This window comes from Erythrolamprus reginae, chromosome Z (assembly GCF_031021105.1).
Source record: "Erythrolamprus reginae isolate rEryReg1 chromosome Z, rEryReg1.hap1, whole genome shotgun sequence".
NCBI classification, from domain to species: Eukaryota; Metazoa; Chordata; class Lepidosauria; order Squamata; family Dipsadidae; genus Erythrolamprus; species Erythrolamprus reginae.
Window position 1 is genome coordinate 99,829,654 of NC_091963.1, and position 22,390 is coordinate 99,852,043.

A 22,390-nucleotide genomic window follows, 5' to 3' on the forward strand; every position below is an offset into this window, starting at 1 on the left:
AAGCTATACTCTTGAATTGGCAATGAACCATGGGTATTTTGGGGAAAATTTGGAGCAATAAAAGGGAATTAAACCTTTGCTAAGTTTTCCTATTTGTAATCTTCCATTCTTTAAATTATTGATCATGCTAATTTCAGTTGGAATCTTTGTATGCTAGTGATATCAATAATTAGGCAACCAGAATAACAGAATAACGTAGTGAGAAGGGTCCTTATTCTGCCCCAACCCCAAATAATTACACAAGTTGGCTTGGGTGACATCTGTGAAAAAAAACCAGGTGCTCAGTCATGAAATTTAATTAATTAATTAGACTTCTATGCCGCCCAGTCCCAAAGGACTCACCTAATGTGCCATTCAGACACTATACTTTTCCGCCCACACTGAAAAAAAATTAGAGGGAACATTGACACATGCTCCCGTTCTTGAACTGGTAGGAAAGGTAAGTGAAACGCACTACTGCTGCAATCATAACTAATTATGGAACTCAATTCAATAAGATATTTTTGCTTGAGTCTTTGGCCTCTGCCAATTTGTCCCAGATGGAAAAAAAATCACTAGTAAAATTCAACATTAGAAGAAACATTTTGAAGTTGGCACAAGGGACTTTCAGTAAAATTTTGGATGATACTGTGGAAGGAGAATTTCTTTCACTCCCACATACAGAAATTAAACCAAGAATTAGACTCAGACATGTATATTTCAAGACATAAAAAATATTTATTCTCTTTATACTATTCCTACATCAAAACCTAAGTCAAATGACCAAAGTCAAACTTTAATGAATGGGACTTCATACAAACAAAAAAAATGGAACTTTATACATTTGTATCTCTTGTTAACTTCAAGAGAGCAGTAAATATTCTCTTTTAGAACTGTTGCTGAATTCTTCATCTTTCACGATCCAAACGGTATTTGGCAGTAAAGAATCATCATGCTACCCACTGCGAGCAAGCTGGATTATTAATTCACAATTCAGTTGGAATGGAAGATTAAAATTTCCCCTAATCTTTCAAACAGCTCAATATTGTTTTAGACAAAGATAAATTAACATTGGTTACATTTTTTTTTTTCTTAAAAAATGAACACAATTGAATGGGTTTGAAATTATGCTTTTCCAATGCAGTAAGCTGAGAAGATGAGCACAGCTCAGTTCTCTAAGGGAAGATATGACGCCTTATTGAAGAATAAAGCAGGGTGATTCCCAAAGTGGTTTGTTCACAACACAGCTGGGATCTGCTATTATAAAACTGGTATGTCAAAAATCTGTCTTGACTATGGGATAGTAGTAGCAAGAATGAAACGGCCTTTCTGGGAAAATGCTACTACTACGTGACAGAGGAGGAGGAGGAGAAGGAACTGAGCCAAATCCAGCATAATCACATGGGATAGTTCAGTACCACATCCTGTTTGGCCAATTCCAGCAACATAGGGTCATCGAAGAACTTGCTGATGCTCACATCTTCACTTAGACCCTGGAGAAGAAATAATGAATGCGATCATTAGATTTTTTGGGGGGGGGGGCGAGGGGAGGGGAGGCAACAGTCTTAATTTCATTGCAGTGAAAGAACTGCAGAAGTCAAGAGATAATTTGGCTTCTCATCTTACCTTCCTGCGTCTGGTTTTGATCATAAACTCTCTGGCCAGGTGAGGGGCTGGCTGAGGCTCAAGAGGTCTGATCACGATGCTCTTGTCCAGGGGATCACCTGGCACAATCTGTAACGTCAGGCACATTTAGTAAATGTTTGGCTGAATTTCCAAACCAGTCATGAGACATAAAACGTTTAAAATCTTCATGATGGAATATTAAGAAATAATAATTTAATGTCTACAACGTGGTTCTACTGAATGAATGAAGACACCCACATACAGTGTGTGTGTGGGGGGAGTATTTAGTCAGATACTAATTGTGCAAGTTCTCCCACTTAAAAAGATGAGAGGCCTGTAATTGACATCATAGATAATGGGAGACAACATGAGAAAACACATCCAGAATATGTTTATGTCCACCATAATTTGCTAATAAATTCGTTAAAAATCAGACAATGTGATTTTCTGGATGCGTTTTCTCATGTTGTCTCTCCTAGTTGAGGTCCACCTATGATGTCCATTACAGGCCTCTCTCATCTTTTTAGTGTGAAAACTTGTCCAATTGGTGTCTGACTAAATATTCCCCACCCCACTGTACACACATATCTTTGGCATTAAATAAAGGCTTTTAAAAGCATTCTTAAAGAGTCACATCCACATCTAAATACCAAAGATCTATTTTTAAAACATTTAATGGATTAAACTACCTATAGTTTATAGATCTCTCCTACTATTGTAAAAATGTTTATAAAACTTTCCTTCTGTTGTAGTTAAATATAGCAACCATGAAACAGGCTTGTAAAAAGCTTAATGTTCAAATTCAGAAGGAAACCCAATACTGACTTCTTAATAGCTTAGGCGAATGCTGAATGGAATTAGTGACTAGTGAGTATCCAACAGAAATCTGTTCTGCCACTTTGGCAAAATTTCTGCCATTTCCCCATACTAACAATAGAATTTACGTAAAATAAATATCAGTAACATAGAATTCAGAACATGCTATTCGCCCTCTTTCCCTGCAAAAGGATGTCGATAATTCATTAATTAACATACAATGTTTTACAAGGTGTCTTACATAAATCCATGGCACTTCTTTACAGAATTCTGCCTGGGCAGGTTGTAAGTTTGAATTAAAAATTGAGAATTTGGGGTCTTAAACTTTTTCTCATCTATCTGCTTACAATGCCTCCAACCACTTACTTGCCAGTGGTGGAAGACAGAGAGTGAGAATGCTTGTCCCTGGGTATGCGTCCTGAGGTCTGTCTCAAATCCAAATGAGTCAATAGCTGGGATAAAGGCTTTGATAGTATACAGAGGGGATCCTGGGATTGGTGCATCTTGGGTCACATGGCCTCTGCATAAATACAAAAAAGAAAGCAAATTATTTTTATGCACATTCCCAACTGAGAGATTATACTGTACGTTTGCCTCCGTGTGATATAAGGAAACAAAGTTTTATTATATAGAAAAATTGGTGAGGTATCAAAGCATATTAAGGATGGGGATGGGAGGAGAAGAGAACAAATTAAGTGTAATGGCCTTTTCTGAAATGGAACAAGGAAAAATGTAAACATGTGTTTTGGTGAAGATAGGCGTTGGGACTTAGCTGATACGACTATTCTCATCAGATGGAGCCAGCATTCAGGATGGGTTGTCTTTGTCCATTCAGAGAGAGGACTGAGTCTGTCTTTTTTTTTTAAATTGCCAGTATTTGCCCTGTTGTGATGAATCCGAAGACTAGACTTGGTGTGGCCAAACTAATGAAAGGACTCCCATCTGTTCTGTCTGGGTTCCCCCAGACGTCAATACCAACTAAAAAGAGTAGGCAGACACGCTGGTAAAAAGCAAAGTCATTTTATATCTTTGAAAACAAACACAGATAACAAAAACTGTTCTTACAAACTGGAATGCTATGAAGCTTCACAGAAGAGTCACGACGGCCAGACAATACAACAGGCTTCTTGCTGGCACACACACCACTGTAGATAATAAAACCCACGCCTCCCCCAAGTTTTCAGCCTTCGAGGCCACAAGCCAGAATCAGAGACGCCAAGGATCGAAGCAAGGTCACAGGACTCCCAAAAGATAACTCTCCACAATACAGGAAGGGCGGGCTTGCCTTTTCAACCTTTCTGAGGAGAACCACACCCAAACCCAGCTGTTGCCTATTAGGGATGGAAATACCTGGCTAATTGTCCCCTTCTTTGTGCTGCCCTTCTCTGCCTCATATCTATGATGGCTTGTGCGTTCTCATCTAATGACTCCAGGCTACTTGCTGGGGAGAGCTCCCCCCCAGGGGTCTCAGGCTGTTCCCCCTCCTCCTCGTCCTGACATTCCTCTTCCCCATCTGCCTGTTCCTCCTCCTCCTCCTGTTCCTCCCCCTCCCCCTCTGAGCATGGAGCCGGCAGAGTTCCAGCCGTTCCCTGAGGAGCCTCAGACTGAATCACAACACCATCCAGATTCCGAATTAGAAAAAACAGACAATTATTGCAAAACCCCCCCAAATAAGTATCCTGAGAGAGGACAGTGATCCAAAGGGCGGGACTGAAGGCTGGCTCCACCTGATCTATCAGGTAAGTCCCAATACCTATTCTCCATCTTGGATGAAGTCAGCATTCAGGATAGGACATACCAAAGCTCAGAGATGCCTGTCGTTCCCACTGAATCTAGGATACAAGCCCCTTAATACTGTCCTGTGTCTCTTATGAAAGGTAGATCTTGCACTCTAGTGAATTTATGGTGGTGTCCAAATAAAGTACAGTGGTACCTCAAGATACGAACCCCTCGTCTTACGAACAACTCGTGATACGAACCCGGGGTTCAGAAAAAATTTGCCTCTTCGTACGAACTTTTTTCGTGTTACGAACGCCAAACCCGAACTTCCGGGTTCAGCGTTCAGAGGCTGCTGGAAAGCCGCCCGGCTGTTTTAAAAGGTGACATCCGGCGGCGGAGCTTCTTTCCGGGTTCGGGAGGCCACTTTGGGGTTTTGTCTGGGAGAGAGGGCAGGAGGTCCAGCGCTGGGGGAGGGAGTCAGGAAGGTCCTCCTGCTCTCCCCCCCCAGCGAAAAACACAAAGACGGTCTGACAGGCAGGGCAGAGCAGCCTGGAGCAAAGGGAGTCTGAAACCGCCGGCGGCTTCAGCTTCCCATTGCTCCGCAGGCGGTGGCTGACCGCCTTTGTATTTTTGGATGGGGGGGGGAAGCAGGAGGCGCAGGATCGGCGGGCGAGGAGGCGCGACCGAGCGGGCCAGCGAGGGTGCATCCAACTTGAGGGGCTGGCGGGAGGAAAGCAAATGTCTCTCTTCGTTGCGCTGCCGCCAGCATGGCCTGGTTGGCAGCGGAAGATGTAACCGAGCCCACGGGGCCGGGCTCCGTGGCGGAGACCGCCGGCCGCTCAATCGGGCCGGCAGGGAACAGAATGGAGCCTTCCGCGGCGGGGCTGGTAAGGGGGGGAGCCGAGGGGGGAGCCGAGCCCAGCCCCGTGACATTCGCTTTCCTCCCGCCCGCAGCCGACTGATCGTGGGCTCCTTCGCAACCTCGGAGAGCTTCCTGGGCATGAAAGCTCGCGAATCCAACACGGACGAAAACCAGGAAGCTCTCCGAGGTCGGGAAGGAGCCCACGATCAGTCGGATGCGGGCGGGAGGAAAGTGAATGCCACGGGGCTGGGCTCGGCTCCCCCCCTTACCAGCCCAGCAGGCAGCCGCCACAGAAGGCTCCATTCTGTTCCCTGCCAGCCCAATTGAGGGGCCGGTGGGAGGAAAGCAAATGTCTCTCTTCGTTGTGCTGCCACCAGCATGGCCTGGTTGGCAGCGGAAGGTGTAACCGAGCCCACGGGGCCAGGCTCCGTGGCGGAGACCGCCGGCCGCTCAATCGGGCCGGCAGGGAACAGAATGGAGCCTTCCGCGGCGGGGCTGGTAAGGGGGGGAGCCGAGCCCAGCCCCGTGGCATTCGCTTTCCTCCCGCCCGCAGCCGACTGATCGTGGGCTCCTTCGCAACCTCGGAGAGCTTCCTGGGCATGAAAGCTCGCAAATCCAACACGGACGAAAACCAGGAAGCTCTCCGAGGTCGGGAAGGAGCCCACGATCAGTCGGCTGCGGGTGGGAGGAAGGCGAATCCCCCGTGGGCTCCGTTACATCTTCCACTGCCAGCCAGGCCATGCTGGCGGCAGCGGAACAATCGCCTTCCTCCCGCCCGCAGCCGACTGACCGTGGGCTCCTTCCCGAGCTCCCTTCCTGAGCCTCCCGCTCTCTCTCCCCCCCCTCGCCCCTTCGCCTCCCTGTGTTCCTAGGAGAAGTGCTGGGGATTGAGGCAAGACAGACCTTCTGCTCCTCACCAGCACTTCTCCTAGGAACACAGGGGGGCGAAGGGGCGGAGAGAGAAAGGGAAGCTCAGCATTCCGTCAGCCGCAGCGCTGGCTGTCAACTTTTCTTTTTAGCACTGGGCAGGAGCTGACTTGCCTCCCCAGTGCTAAAAAGAAAAGTTGACAGCCAGCGCTGCGACTGACGGAATGCTGAGCCTCCCGTTCTCTCCCCCCCACCTTGCCCCTTCCGGTTTCGGCGTTCGGGAGACCGCTGGGTTCCCAGCTGTCTCCGAACTCCAAACACCAAAGCCGAACTTCCGCGTTCGGCTTCAGGAGACAGCTGGGAAGCGGCGCGGCTCTTTTAAAAGGTGACAGCCGGCCTGGGAGGCTTCCCAGCACCCCCCCGAACCCCGAACCCGGGTTCATGGGGGTGCTGGGAAGCCCCCCAGGCCGGCTGTCACCTTTTAAAACAGCCGCGCGGCTTCCCAGCAGTCGCCGAAAGCCGTTTTTTTTGCGGGGGGTTTTTTGGTTGCACGGATTAATTGACTTTACATTGTTTCCTATGGGAAACAATGTTTCGTCTTACGAACCTTTCGTCTTACGAACCTCCCCCCGGCACCAATTAAGTTCGTATCTTAAGGTACCACTGTATAGCGGTTGACAGGGAGAGGTTACTCTTTTCCAGATTAATGGAAAAACCATGTTGACGTAGAGTGACGATGGTAATTTGGAGGTTTTTATGTGCCAATTCTTTAGAAGGTGCATGAATCAAAATATGGCCCATATTGCACTGGATATAAATAGGAAGGGATCTAAGATGGGCCACTAAGGCCACTAATACTTCGGTGAGAGCCGATGACAGACCAAAGGGAAGTGCCCGGTACTGAAATTGGGTTCCGGCATAACAGAAGCGAAGAAATTGCCTGTGAGAATGACCAATGGGAATATATAAATAGGCTTCAGTGAGATCTAGGGAAACCACAAAATCACTCTGATGAATAGAAGCCAAAATAGATGAGAGGGAATCCATCTTAAATTTGTGATATTTGAGAAAACTATTAAATGTTTTGAAGTCTAGAGTGGCTCTCTATCTCCCCGAGGCCTTGGGAACATTCCAAGAAACTATGTACCAAGTTTAAGAAATATGTCATCAGAGAGTACTTAAGAACTTTTTTAGATAAGAACCGGGTGTTCAAGATTTTTTTGCTTCTTCTTAAGAATTATTTTCTCCTTAAGAACTGGAAAAAATTCCCAGGAAATTTGGGAGTGGCACAAAGGCCCGGCCAGTTTCCTGCCATTCCCCCTTTAATCCCATCCATCTCGTGCTTTTCTGGGCTGCCAGAGGAGCCTTTCGGTGGCGCTTAAGGAGGCTTTGGCAGTCCAGAACGAACAAAGCATTTTTCTTTCTCTGGGCGCTTGGAGAGGGAATAAACCTCTGCCAGTGCCCAGAGAAAAGAAACGCTCCCTTGGAGCTTGGAGAGAGAATAAGCCACTTCACTGTGGTGGCTCCCTCGCACTGCCCCCCCCACACACAGGGCGAGGTTGCCTCCCAGGGCGTCTGTGCGCAGAAAGGCAAAGGGGAGCAGTTTGCCCTGGCTAAATCAACTCGGCTTCCTCCAGTGAAGGAAAGGTGACAGCTACAAAGCTAGCGAGCAAGAGGAGAGGGGAACCCTTCAGCATGGGAAGGAAGAGGAAGCAGGTAGCAACAGCAACAGCAGCCACCTTTCGGTCAAAGGAGCGGGAGGTTCCCCCTCTCGCTCGCCTGGGTTTCTCTCTCTGGCGCAGTGTATGGGAGGCAACCTTGTGCCGTATATATGGGGGTCACGTGCTCCTTCTCGCCGCTTCAGAATTCCTCTTTTTTTTTTTTAAGCCTTAAAGTTTTGGATTTTTTTTTATTCCCCTCACCTCACCTTCTTCCTTCGGCAGTGACTGTCCTCCTCCTCTTCCCACCCAAATTCCAAGCTTTTATTTCTTTCCTAATGGGTTTCCACGCATTATTTGCTTTTACATTGATTCCTAAGGCAAAAATTGCTTCTAATTACAAACATTTCTACTTAAGAACCTGGTCACGGAATGAATTAAATTCTTAAGTGTAGAGGTATCACTGTATTTCAATCAATATTATTTAAACTTTAAGATACTTTAAAGTTGCCACTTACCTACGCCTGGCCAGGACAGTGTACACTGCAGAGACACAATCAGCAGGAGCCTGTACCTCCACAAAATAATATGGCTCCATTAACCGTGGTGTGGCCTGAGGAAAATGTCATAAAAGAGAGTTTAGCAAAAAACTAATTATTAGTAAGATTCTGTTTTTTCAAGACTAAATATATTTTCCATTTTCTTTCCCACTTATAGCTACTATTGATTACAGCATTTTAAACAAATAATTAATTATTGGCACTTTTTTCCTAAGCTTGATTTGAAAAACAGAAGTGTGGTAGAGACAGCGTAATTGAAGCAGTTCTACCACGTAATAATTCCTGTTCTTCTGGTATATTATCCAATACAGGAAATTAACCACTAAACTTCTACAGAGAATTAAATAATGTCTAGAACTGTAGTTAAGGTGAGTTAAGTTAAACAATCTCTACTTTCAAATTATGGTTAAGGTTCCCCACACTCTGTCAGGTCATAGTCTAAGTCTTAATGAAGGGTTAAGACTAATTAAAATTTAGCTTAATACGTCTTGCAAATCAGGCCCACTGAGCCAGGATAGTGCTGTTTCTGTTAGAAGTTTCTTACCATGAGGAAGGCAGAATACACCACTCGACGGGCTGTTGGAATGATCTGGCCACCTCCCCGATGTAGTGGTTCCTGAGCAATAACAGCATCCAATATCTTAAATTTCACATTGCGGATCACTAGTGAAAAAGAGAGCATAGAATATATAAGTTTTTGTTCATGATTAAAAATGTAGTATTAACTTAGGACGCTGTAAGAGTAATCAAATAGAATATTTCATGTCTACAAGTTATTTTCAATGTACAGTAATACCTCGTCTTACGAACTTAATTGGTTCCAGAATGTGGTTCGTAAGGCAAAAAGTTCATAAGACGAAACAATGTTTCCCGTAGGAAACAATATAAAAGCGATTAATGCGTGCAAGGGGGGGGGGGGGAATCACAAAATGGTGCTCCGCTGGGCGCCGCTGCCCGGCTGTCACCTTTTAAAACAGCCAGGGGGCTTCTCGGCGTTCTCCCGAACCCGAACTTTTCGGGTTCGGGAGGCTGCTGAGAAACGCCGCCGCCCGGCTGTCACCTTCTGAAACAGCCGGGGAGCTTCTCGGCGTTCTCCTGAATGCCGAACCCAGAAGTTCAGCAAAAGTTCGGGTTCGGGAGGCCGCCGAGAAGCGCTTGGCTGTTTTAGAAGGTTACAGCCGGGCGGCGGCGCCCGGTGGAGCGCCGTTTTTGCAATCAGCAGCGGTGTTTTCGGCCGATTTGGAGGCTGAAACGGAGGTGGGGAATCCCAATAGGGAATTCCATGGGCGGAGCTTTGACGTCACGAAGACGTCCTTCCTGGAGGCCACTTTTCGGGCTACTGGCAGATTACAACAGGAGCCTTCTTGGAACTGTTGAAGGACTGTGTTGTAGTCTGGAGATAAATGATGTTGTTGACAGAGGACTGTTCAATTTTGACATTGTTTGTTAAATAAATGAGTAATCTATAAATGGTCTTGGTAACATTGAGAAGAAGGTTTGGCTGTCTCGAACATTTACTTACATTCATCACATAGGGGCCCTTCCCTAGTCCCCCACTGGAAGCCTTGCACAATACTGTCCTTCACAGAACCTAAGAGGGTTTTGTCCACCTGTGCAAAAGAAACAGCAGTATTATCAGCTGTGGGAAATCAGTCTCTGTATACAATGTGGTACATTAATTAATCTACTTCATGGATTACATTATGCATGGATCAGGTCATAAGAGGTTGTTTGACAAACTATGGTGACATGAAACTATGACGCACAATAATGTGTGAATTCAGTTTGTGTGTATATAGCATTAATTGAAGAAACACAGTCCTAAAAGTAAGTATTACAGCACTACATTTTAGAGCTGGAACAAAATGGTTCCAATATCTAAAGCTCCAGATTTCTTTCTTTTTCATGATACCCTGTATTACTGGAAGCGTAGACCAAAATTAATTTCCCTATATTTATTAATTGTGTCAACAAGAAAAACAGTGCTTTCAGAAAGTGGAAGTTTTCAACCCCAAACCAAGAGAACTGAAGATACTAAAGATCAATATAAATCACATTTTGCTTATTCATTTAGGTCTTTTTTACCATAATTTCCTTTCCATATTTCAGAGATACGGTATTAAATATTTGGACTGTACAATGTTTTGATTCAGTTCCAAAATTTTATTTTGCAATGTCTGGCAAATCACAGCACATATCATAACTTTTAAAAGCAGACACCTCTTTTCTCAAGATTAGGTGGCAGAAATAGTATGATCCAAGGGAAAGAAGCAACTGTTTTAATGAGTTTGCCCATGAGTGCTACATTCATACTCCTACACCTAAGCATCGTTTTTTGAATTAAAAAGAGCTTGTTTCCTGAGTATTGCATAGCTCAATTAAATATTCCTATATATGAATATCCATTTGGGATGCTTATCTCCCTTGACACCCAAAGAGGTAAAAGTGGAAGTAAAAAAGAAGAAGACTGCTTATCACAAGCTCTATTGTAAATAGCTTCTGCACAATCCTTACCTCTGAGGGTAAGGTATCATCCACCAAGATGTTTGGTCCAGTAGCATCTGGTCCAAAGGCCCAGATAGAACGAGCAGCCAACAAATCCCAGTCATATTTTGTCTGGAAAAACTCACCCAGCTTTTTCCTAATAAGATATATATATATAAATATTTTGAAGAGCAGAAAGGGGAGAACTCAAAGGTCAAACAGCTTAATATTATTCTCTAACAGTGAATATACTATGTTTTTTTCCTGACAAATATTTGTCTACTTCTCCTTATACTTTTTCAAATGGAAGGTGGCTTTTCTTAGCAACCTGGCATAACTTCTAAACCTCTTAAAGGATGGGCATGCGTTCTATGGCAATGACTTATGGACTGATTGGTTAACCAACTGCACATTTTTGAAAGAATTAAGGTGACCTTGACACAGCAAGCAAACTGCAATGGCAGAATAATTCCCATAGACATAAACATTCTTAAAAATAGAGTTGATTATTATTATTTAAATGATACAATTTATTCACAGCAATTCAAAGCTGGACCAGAATTAAAGAAATTATTTACTTCAAGAATTCTCCCAACTTGGCAGGTCTCTAGAAAATTCATACCTATTCCATGTTATTTGCACAACTTCATTCTCAATGTCTTCAGCTAGACCTTTTTCTAGAGGTTCAGCAATCATTGTAATCTTGTTTCTGAGCAAAAATATAAACGTTATTTGGTTGACAAAGGAAGACAAAGGACAGATTGGATATTTTGTAAAATGAAGGCGCTGATAAATATTGATTTGAAACTTTTTTACTTGGAACTGTTCTTCTATTTGACAGTAGTGTTCCTTCGATTTTCGCGGGTTCAAACTTCGTGAAGAGTCTATACCATGGTTTTTCAAAAATATTAATTAAAAAATACTTCGCGGGTTTTTTCCCTATACCATGATTTTTCCCGCCCGATGACATTATACGTTATCGCAAACTTTCGTCTGCCTTTAATAAATATTTTAAAAATAAACTTTAATAAATAAACACTGTGAGTAATACAGTGATCTCTCGGTTAGCGCGGGGGTTACGTTCCAAGACCTCCCGCGCTAACCGATTTCCGCGTTATATTGGATGCGGAAGTAAAACCACCATCTGCGCATGTGCGCCATTTTTTTTCATGGCCGCACATGCGCAGATGGTGGAGTTTGCGTGTGGGCGGTGGGGAAGACCAAGGGAAGATTCCTACAGCCGCCCAACAGCTGATCTGCTCCGCAGCGCGGAAGCAGCAAGGAGCCGAAGATGGGGTAAAGGCAAAGGGGAAACCCCATCTTCGGCTCCTCGCTGCTGCCGCGCTGCGGAGCGGATCAGGTGTTGGGCGGCTGAAGGAACCTTCCCTTGGTCTTCCCGCTTGCCGCTTGCCAGTCCACACACGCCCCCCTGGATGAGCCGGCCACAGGGGCGAGGGGTGGGGATGAAGGGGCAGGACTTCCCGGGCGGAAGGCATGCTCGGCTCTGCCGCTCCAGCCCCTTTCGGCCGAGCAGCCAGGGAAGTCGAGCCAGGCGTGGCGGCGGCAGCGCTGCTTCTCCGGTCGCCCGGTCCTCTCCTGCCTCCTGCGCCGATGTTCCCCGCTGCGACGGAAGGCAGTCGCTTGGCTAGGGAGGCTCGGCCGAAAGCGGCTGGAGCGGCAGAGCCGAGCACGCCTTCCGCCCGGGAAGTCCTGCCCCTTCATCCCCACCCCTCGCCCCTGTGGTCGGCGGGGATGAAAGGGCAGGACTCCCTGGGTGGAAGGCGTGCTCGGCTCTGCCGCTCCAGCCGCTTTCGGCCGAGCCTCCCTAGCCAAGCGACTGCCTTCCGTCGCAGCGGGGAACATCGGCGCAGGAGGCAGGAGGACCGGGCGACCGGAGAAGCAGCGCTGCCGCCGCCACGCCTGGCTCGACTTCCCTGGCTGCTTGGCCGGGGAGGCTCGGCCGAAAGCGGCTGGAGCGGCAGAGCCGAGCACGCCTTCCACCCAGCGATTGTTCCGCTGCCGCCAGCATGGCCTGGCTGGCAGCGGAAAATGTAACGGAGCCCACGGGGGATTCGCCTTCCTCCCACCCGCAGCCGAGACTGATTGTGGGCTCCTTCGCAACCTCGGAGAGCTTCCGGGGCATGAAAGCTCACGAAAACCAGGAAGCTCTCCGAGGTTGCGAAGGAGCCCACGATCAGTCGGCTGCCGGCGGGAGGAAAGCGAATGCCACGGGGTTGGGCTCGGCTCCCCCCTCGGCTCCCCCCCTTACCAGCCCCGCCGCGGAAGGCTCCATTCTGTTCCCTGCCGGCCCGATTGAGCGGCCGGCGGTCTCCATTCAGGGAACAGAATAAAAAAAAATTTTTTAAAAAAAAAATTTTTTTTTAAAAAATAATATTTTAATATTTTATTTTTTAAATAATATTTTTTGAAAAACCGCGTTGCAGCGTTTCGCGCTAATCGAGAACGCGCAAGTCGAGGGACCACTGTAATCTAAATGGTTGCTAAGGGAATGGGAAATTGCAATTTAGGGGTTTAAAGTGTTAAGGGAAGGTTTGTGATACTATTCATAGCCAAAAATAGTGTATTTACTTCCGCATCTCTACTTTGCGGAAATTCGACTTTCGCGGGCGGTCTCGGAACGCATCCCCTGCGAAAATCGAGGGAACACTGTATTATAATAAGGAAGAATCTGGTTTCAATTTTTATTCATTTCTTGGAACTTGAAGATGAACTGGAGATCCTCATCTGGTTGAAGTGTTTTAGAGTTTAAAAAAGCAGTCTGCCTGGCTCAGGCTACATACATACCTTGAGCCAATTTAAAAACTCTCTACAAACAATCACTAAACTATCAATCCCAATTTAGTGAGCATGGAACAGAAGAAGAAAAAGAGATGGCATCACATATTTGATATAACCCACTGCAAGAATGTAGCTCGCAATAGATAACCTGCAAACTAATAAGTTCTTGCTCTCTTTCTGAAAGAAGCTGAAGGAGTCAAGTAACATCTATTAGTAAGCGGGCCTGTGGACATTGCAGAATACCTTACAGCTAGTCTACTTTTTTTCTAAGCAATACTATACTGTATATTGTTGAAAAACTGTAATAACTAGAGAGAAAATGTTTTGATCCAAAGAAGGAATGGAAAACTTGCTAACTTGTATAGATGTGATGGGGGAAGATTTAAAATGGTTTTTGTAGTGCAATGTATAGGCCTCCAAAGATACTTTTTCAAATCAACTAGTCCCCAATTCATTTGACAGATTTTAAAAACAGGTAACATAAATAAGTAGGTAATTAAATAAGTAAATAGCTTCTTGAATGATTCTAGATCCTTTTCAGCAGACAATATAGAAAACACTAGTATTCATATCACCTTATGCCTCATTTTAAAGATTCTCATTAAAGATCTTACTTCTTATTGGGTGTCTCAGCAAAACATTTCAGGGAAGATGTTTCCACAACTGTCTCACAGAATGTGACCACAGGATCAGCTACCTTTAAAAAACAAATAATGAGAATGGGTAGAGGGCCAATTATCTAATTTCCCCCAACTCATTTTAAATGGGGAGAGCCAGGAAAAGCCACATATTGAAGTCAAATTCAGGGCAGTATTAAAAAGACAAACTCATTTCCCGGTATCTAAAAGAGAGGGGATAAAGACAATGTCATCATCCTGGTGCCACCATTTATGTACTTGTGACAGATGGTGAGGTGTGAGTGACATTTGCAGGATGATATTATTGTGTGCATGTTGTCACTATATATTTTTGCTGTGGGTGCATTGTTAGTACCTTGATATCAATCTCCGAATACATTTTCCGAAGATCATGCATTACACAGTCAAGATAGAGCTCTCCTGTTCCCAAGATCACATGTTCCCCAGATTCTTCCACCTGGATCAGACACAGATAGAACATAAAATATAAGAAAATAAATAGACTAGCAGCTTTACTTAACTATAGTGACAGCAGCAAGATAAGCAGACTAAATTAGATTTTCCCAATGTTGGTATCTTGTACTAAGAAATGGCTATTAGGGACTGATCATATGAATTTTTAAAAAAAGATTTAACATTCAGAAACATGTCAAATATTAAAGGTCCATTAGTAATTTTCAGAGAACCAGTTGCAAAGCATGTCCTAGCATTCTGACTTTCAATATGATGAGTGTGTCCAGTGGAAACATATCAAAAACAAATAAACAAAAATGCCCCAAGACTTTTCTTTGCCACAGGCTTCCCATTGAAACTTCTTATTGAAGATTTTCCTCCCTAAGCAGGGGGCTGGACTAGGAGACCCCCAAGGTTCCTTCCAACTGTTATTCTATTCATACTCCAAAAGTAAGTCAATTTAACTATTATTAAAATTAGTTCTCCAATTATTAATATTTCTTCATTGGGGCAGGAATTTAAATCTCAGGATACAGACAGTCCTTAACTATGATAATTGGGACCATAATTTCTGCACCACTTAGCAATAGCAATCCTAAAAGTGCCTGCTGCTGTTGTCAAGTGAAAATTGTGAGTTGCTAAATGAGGGCCTCATGTGCAACTTGTACAGTAATACCTCATGATACGAACTTAATTGGTGCAAGGAGGAGGTTCGTAAGACGAAAGGTTCGTAAGACGAAACATTGTTTCCCATAGGAAACAATGTAAAGTCAATTAATCCGTGCAACCAAAAAACCCCCCGCAAAAAAACGGCTTTCGGCGAGTGCTGGGAAGCCGTGCGGCTGTTTTAAAAGGTGACAGCCGGCCTGGGGGGCTTCCCAGCACCCCCCGAACCCGGATTCGGGGTTTGGGGGGGTGCTGGGAAGCCCCCCAGGCCGGCTGCGACCTTTTAAAACAGCCGCGCGGCTTCCCAGCTGTCTCCTGAAGCCGAACGCCAAAGCCGAACTTCCGCGTTCGGCTTCGGGAGACAGCTGGGAAGCCGCGTGGCTGTTTTAAAAGGTGACAGCCGGGCTGGGGGGCTTCCCAGCAACCTCCTGAACCGAACCTGGGGTTCAGAAAAATTTTGCCTCTTCTTACGAACTTTGTTCGAGTTACGAACCGGCGTTCGGGAGGCTTCTGGGAAGCCCCGCCGCCTGGCTGTCACCTTTTAAAACAGCCGCGCGGCTTCCCAGCAGTCTCCGAACGCCGGTTCGTAACTCGAAAAAAGTTCGTAAGAGGCAAAATTTTTCTGAACCCCAGGTTCATATCACGAGTTGTTCGTAAGACGAGGGGTTCGTATCTTGAGGTACCACTGTAATTTGAAATTTTCTGCCAGCTTCCCAAAAGCAAAGTAAATGGAAAAGCTGAAGTTACAAGTATTACTCACAAGCAGGTTGGAAGGTAAGTACTAAGGAATGAGATGGGGGATGCTCTGTGAGTGCATGCAAGATGGAGAAGGAATGCAGAGTCACTGTATAAATGTGTGTGGACTTGGCTAGAGAGGAGATGCTGTAGTATAAGTGCATTATGGAATACAAGATCCCTGGGACCACATATTTTGTAGGGGATTACGTAGGAGAACAAGCAGCAAGGGAAACTTGCAACTTTCCTTTCAATTTCCTCATTCACGTATCTTGTGGGAAACCTCCAAATAACAACAGAGTTGGAGGGAACCTTGGAGGTCTTCTAGTCCAACCCCCTGCGAAGGCAGGAAATCCTACACCACTTCAGACAAATGGTTATCCAACTTCTTGAAAACTTCCAGTGTTGGAGCATTCACAACTTCTGGAGGCAAGTTGTTCCACTGATTAATTTTTCTATCCAGAAATTAATTCTAAGCTGCTTCTCTCCTTCATTAATTTTCACCCATTGCTTCTTGTCCTACCTGATTTGGAGAATAGCTTCACTCTCATGATTATCAAGTGACTATGGAATGCTGCAAACATTGTGTGAGCTGTTTTCTAAGCCCACAGATTGGAGCATGTGACCACTGCGGTAGTGATATGGCCAGAAGTTTTGAGGACCAATTGTAATATCCACTTATTAGGTGCTGTTGCAAGTAGATATGGAACAAGTGGTTATTAATTGAGAACTATCTGTTTAGCTAGTGAATGTTATAATCTCTCATGGTTTTTTTCATTTCCCATTTACTGTTTTCACCCCTTTGTCAGCTTTCTGAACTGAACACGCACCTTGGTGGTTAGGGATGGATAGCTTTTATTGACTTTCCGCAGGCCATCCAACATTTTTGGCAGCTCAGATGGATTTACAGGCTCCACAGCTATTTTGATCACAGATGTGGTGTTGAACTTCAAGGGACGGAATATTTGAGCCTGAACAAAACATGTAATTATTATAATTCATTATATTTGCATTCCTGCCAAGAGCTTTGATGGTAGATATTGACCTCCTTCCCATAAATTCTCCAAAAGCATTGGGTATTTTTTCTTATTGTAGGAACATGGAAACTTGGGACTTCAAATAACTTGAGACTATACCCACTATTATATCCATTGGCCTGATGTATTTGGAGGCCAGGGCTTCTTCCTACTCTATCCTAGGATGTATGAAACCCCTAGAGGAGATTCATTATCATATAGGGCCACCTATTTCACATAGTGATCTTCACAACAACCAATTAAAAAATATCAGAGGAGAGCTACAGTATGTGTTTACAACCTTCCAGAAAATCCAAAAAAATAGGATTAGGGTTAGCTACAGGGCCTGGGTGGCTACAAGTAGTTCAAAGATTTAGAGAGAGAGTGTTCCAATATCCCAATATTTACTTCAAATGAATGTCTCCTGGCACAGAACCTTCCCTGGTCATTGTTTTCCATACAATTATGACTGAATAGAAAATGTTGTTGATCAACATCCAAAGTTCTTACAGTAGTCATTAGAAAATTTGTAGAACAGGCTGGAATTAGAATCTAAGCTTTTTGGTATTAGAAAAAAAAATCAGCATGCAAAAACAAAAGGGCAAGCTGATTATTTATTTTGAAGACTGTAGCAGTAAAACTAATTATTTATTTGAAGCTACAATAGCAGACTGCTGTGTGGCTATAAAAATGATAACTGAGAGATATATAAAGTTACTGCCAGAAGGAGTTGTGAGGCTATAGCTATGATGAGGAGAAATCATTAATCTGCTAACACAAAATGATGCTTGGTTCCAGGTTGGTTGTCATAGAACGTGAAATTGATTCATCATAATGGGATAGTGTCAAAGTTTTTAATTTTATGTACACTAAGGACTTGGAAGAGCAATTACCAGGCTAACGTTGCTCCTAGAGCTGAAGATAAATGCAGTGCCGTAAGTTTGTTAACAAATCTAAGAACTTGACTAAAGAGCCAAGACTACAGAAGGTTCAGAAAAATATAAAAAATAATATAAAAATATAAAAAAGCCCATTTCCCCGTCATTGCTTCAATATTTTTAAAACTTCTGTATTTTTGGTCAAGAACAGTTCTTTGAAAAGAAAAAGGCGTGTGAATTTCATCTCATGGTTCAGTCTTCCATTCAAAATAGTCAAAAACTATTCAAAATAGGGGTTTTTACCCATGCTCTACACAAAAAGAAGCTTTTCCAAAAAACAGGAGAGCTTCAAGTCCAGAATGAAAGGTAGTAAACATTGGACCCAATTATAACTGGAGGAAATGACCATGGAGCTAAAAAAAAATTACGCAGTGCTAATTTACTATTTTGAAAGACAGAAAAACATACTATATTTTATTTCAATTATATATGAACTAGCTAACCAAATTATTTACCAATATATTGCATTGCTGAATATATGAAACACACACAAAGTTGATGGCTTATCACATTAAACTAAAAATAGTCAGGATGAAGCGACAGGCAAATGGATATCAGGAACATTTTTCTTCTCACTATCTATGAGAACAACTTTATATTAACTTTGGTACCTCTTCATTGCCCCTGGGCTCAGTGACAGTGGCTGTCTTCACAATAGGCTGGTCTACTCCCTCAATAAGCACCCAGTTACCAGCTGGCACTCTATTAACTTCTATATGGTACCTGAAAGAAGATAGCAGTTAATGCATCTCTGATATTCATGATTCCAAGGATATTCTAGCGGACTTCCTTTGACTAGAAATTCCAAACTCTTTAAAAAGGGTTAGAGATTATTACACAAAGTATGTCACTTGAAAAATCCTTCATGTGAAATCTTCAAAAAATAGTTTGTCTTAAGTAAATAATTGTCATAACTGTATCATTCTTGGTCCACCAGGTCAGGCTCCCAGAACGTCCCTTATTACTTGAATAATAACCTTGAATATAATAGGTAATATGGAAGAGCATCTAAAGCTGTGTTGGTGTGGGTCAGGTAATATCCTGAAAAATATAACTGAACTTTCATTCAAAAGCAATTTTCTCCTTTAAAAACTGAAAAGGTTCAATTGGCTGAAAAAAGGAAGAGTCATGAGAAGGATGCTCAGTTTTGATTAATCAAATACCATTACGGACCCACTCAAATCCTCAATCACCATTGGAAAGCTTTCTTTCTTTCTCATCCATCCATCCATCCATCCATCCATCTATGAAATTACAACTGTGGGCAGTTTATTTTCACATAATAATAATAATAATAATAATAATAATAATAATAATAATAATAATAATAATAATAATAAAAATTCTAATGTGGGATACAAATAAATAAAGAAAAAAATTCTAAGAATTATCTACCTTGCTACAGAAATCCAAAGGCGTCCCACAGTGCAAATCTGTGAATCTTCCTCATCTTCAAGAGTGTAGTTTTCTCCAAGGACTTTCACAGGTTGCTCTGCATGGATGGTTCCACTTAACACCCTACCAAATGCATGGAATTGGACCCCATCGTCTGTACTATACATTTTCGTGGTGTGGCACATAAGTGGACCCTTTCAAAATAATTTTTATTTTTGGTAAAAATCACTCTTTAATTTACCATATACAATTTCTTTAAATATCATTACAATAATAATCATATAAATCTTGAAACTAGTAATCACAGTGACATTCTGGTTTACTGAATCCCACGGCTGCATCTGAGAAATTTTGAATGGCCAATGCTCATTATCAAGGCTAGTATCACTTTAATAGCGTATTTATCTTATGGGACTCTAGTACTGTATTCTGAATTGAAGGAACCATAATAGGATTTATAAAAGAAGTGTAGAAATCCTGTTAAGTTTGGTGGGAATGCCCCAGTGGTACACAAAATGAGCCCAATATAAATATATTTGTGTCTTGCAACAGTTGTACTTTTCTTTAGGGTGGAGTCTAAAAATTTTTTTTGGGCATATACTGTACCTGTTGCAGATGGTTAGCGTTCATCATTCCTAGCAAAGCTCAGTCACTCTTCAAAATCTGTGCATTATCATATTTATTTATCACTAGAAGAAGCATGTGGCTAAATTTTGCTGCCCTACATATGGACTCCATGTTTCTGAGATTTATGCATTTAAAATGGACTACCATAAGTCATCCATCTCTGCCCAACTGGTCCCTCACTCCTCTGACTCATTAGAAAAAGGATGAGATAGAAAATGCTGTCTGATAATTTTCAGCATCTACAAAGCTTAAAATTATTTTTGTACCCATCCCATTTCCAAATTGTACATGCAGCACATATATAGTTTAAAACATTATACTTTAAAGAGCAATGAATTAAGGGATATTTTGTCAGTGAGATTCAGCAATGCTATTATCTAACAGAAAACATTTTACATAATTTGTATTGGAATAAAAAACTGCTAAAGTGAAACAAGCAACTTCCACATTTGTAAGTTTGAGAAAGACAATGCTCCAGTTTAATACCTACTCCTCTTTTCTTCTGTGCTATTTCTACATTTCTTTATTTAGAAACAATAACATAAAATGTAAAATACAACAAAAAGCTACTCAAGCACAACAGCACAATCAGTCTGATGCCAAATACAAACAAAGGAAGAGTAAATAAAATGCTTACATCAGGATCACATTCACTCATAGCCTCTCCTAGGTCAGAGTCAACGCCTCCTGTGTAAGTGTGCTCAATCTTGGTCTTTGCCCCTATTTTAGGGGAGGGGATGTGTTGCACACACATATCCACAAAACCTAGAATAAAGGTAAATGAAACCATAATACATCTGTATTTGGAAAAGGCAGAGATGGAAGTTTCTGCCTTTTTCTAATTTTCCATTGCATTATAATCTCTTTCATGTTCAGAAATCTGCTATATTCAATTGTATTTTTTTTATTAGTAGCATCTGTTCTAGAACAGCAACCTAACCTTTTTCTTTATTTAGTCTGAAGTTATATTGTAGAAACCTGGAAGATATGAGTTTAGAAAGATGCTTAGGACGAGCTGAAGTGTAGGTATAAAGTTCTAAAATTATCTAAGATATGTATAACTGAGGATACATCTCATTTCATGCCAGTCCATTCCCTACATGATTTTCTGATAAGATTCATCTTCAAATTCTTTTATTAGAAGTTGACCCTTCCTTATAATGAATACTTTTATCCTTTTCCAATGATGGAATATTATTTTGTACAGCTGAATGCATTCTTGGCACCTGACAATCTTTCCAAAGTAAAATTGTGTTCATCTGGACATTGTCCCTAATTATTTAAAGATTCATTTATCTGCTGTAGTGGGGCATTTTAATTTATCATAAATAACATAAGAATTCTAAACAGAATGATAAGAAATAAATCAACATTCACAATTAAAGAAATAAAAAATTAGGATAGCCCGCTAAAATAAAAAAAGCAGAGAATTCAATATATACAATAACATTTTGCAGCATATACTGTGCAAACTGTCTTGCAATATACTGTATGTATAGCATTTTAACTTTATAGAAACAATGGAATAGTTTTCATTGAAATCCATACTAGGGTAATCACTCTGCAGTGATTAGATGTTTAGCATTTGTATGGTTCCTTTTAATGTTCTGATTTGTGTTATTTTTAGTCTTGTAAAATATTTTGAAAACCATCTTGTATACCTAAAAGAGCCTAATAAATCTTCTAATATATAAACGAATATAAGCAGTATGTTATTACTCTGAGGCCCACTCTAATAACAATTCTTTTAATTTATAAATGGTACATTAATAAGCAGAGAGTATAACTGAGATATCCGGGATAATACACTTACATTTTATAATATTTTAATGTTGTCATTTCTTTTTAAAGTTCAGGTTTATGTACCAGTCAAATTCATGCTATCCTTGTTAGATTAGTCTGAGAGAAAGTGATTGGTCCAAGGGCACTTAATGAACTAAAAACACTGTGTAGCAAGAGGAATAGGCTTACATCTAAAGCAAGTTGCATTTTTCCCTACTCCAGCTCCCAGGAGCACTCAGTAGGCCTCTCAAACCCTCTGCGCATCCCAGCTTTTCAAAAAACGGGCCCGTTTTGAAAAAAAATGGGCTACACAGAGGGCTTGGGAATCCTGCAGAGTGCTCCTGGGGCCAGGAAGGGCAAAAGCTTTTTTTTTTTTAAACCTCTTCAAAATCTTATACTCCGGTGCATCTTATAATCTGAGAAATACGGTAATCATATTTACCTGTGAACTCTCCAAAGAATTTTTTGCACACAAGCCTTAAGAGAGGACGGATGTTTAATTTCAACTCTTCCTTGGTCAGGTGAATTCCCAGTTCATCCAAGGTTCGAGGCAAGGAGGTATCTACATCTCCAACGACCTGCACAAAATGGATGTAGGACAATAATGGAAGATGCAAGTAGCGAAGATTATATGGAAGGAGTAACTATGTGATTTACCCTGACAATAAAGATATGATCCACACAATACAATGCTTCCTCTCTTTCTGTTTCTGACACTTTACTTTCTAAGCTAAAGACCAATAAGCAATTATAGACTGATGGGGTCCTGT

At 42.4% G+C, this 22,390-nt stretch overlaps 1 protein-coding gene across 2 annotated transcripts in view; it reads right to left on the reverse strand.

Annotated features, from left to right (window-relative positions):
* Positions 1 to 697: 697 nt before the first annotated feature.
* EFTUD2 (elongation factor Tu GTP binding domain containing 2) overlaps positions 698 to 22,390 on the reverse strand; it is a 51,573-nt gene continuing 29,880 nt past the window's right edge. For both annotated transcript variants that reach the window (XM_070729079.1, XM_070729080.1), the window contains exons 14-28: positions 22,063 to 22,198; positions 20,476 to 20,603; positions 19,212 to 19,405; positions 18,428 to 18,539; positions 16,693 to 16,833; positions 14,364 to 14,465; positions 13,985 to 14,067; positions 11,194 to 11,280; positions 10,602 to 10,728; positions 9,610 to 9,697; positions 8,632 to 8,750; positions 8,046 to 8,140; positions 2,788 to 2,941; positions 1,606 to 1,713; positions 698 to 1,472 (exon numbers count right to left, since the gene is read on the reverse strand). In XM_070729079.1, the coding sequence (XP_070585180.1) occupies positions 1,377 to 1,472; positions 1,606 to 1,713; positions 2,788 to 2,941; positions 8,046 to 8,140; positions 8,632 to 8,750; positions 9,610 to 9,697; positions 10,602 to 10,728; positions 11,194 to 11,280; positions 13,985 to 14,067; positions 14,364 to 14,465; positions 16,693 to 16,833; positions 18,428 to 18,539; positions 19,212 to 19,405; positions 20,476 to 20,603; positions 22,063 to 22,198 (1,770 nt within the window). In that variant the 3' untranslated portion in view covers positions 698 to 1,376. The remainder of the gene's footprint in view (positions 1,473 to 1,605; positions 1,714 to 2,787; positions 2,942 to 8,045; positions 8,141 to 8,631; positions 8,751 to 9,609; positions 9,698 to 10,601; positions 10,729 to 11,193; positions 11,281 to 13,984; positions 14,068 to 14,363; positions 14,466 to 16,692; positions 16,834 to 18,427; positions 18,540 to 19,211; positions 19,406 to 20,475; positions 20,604 to 22,062; positions 22,199 to 22,390) is intronic.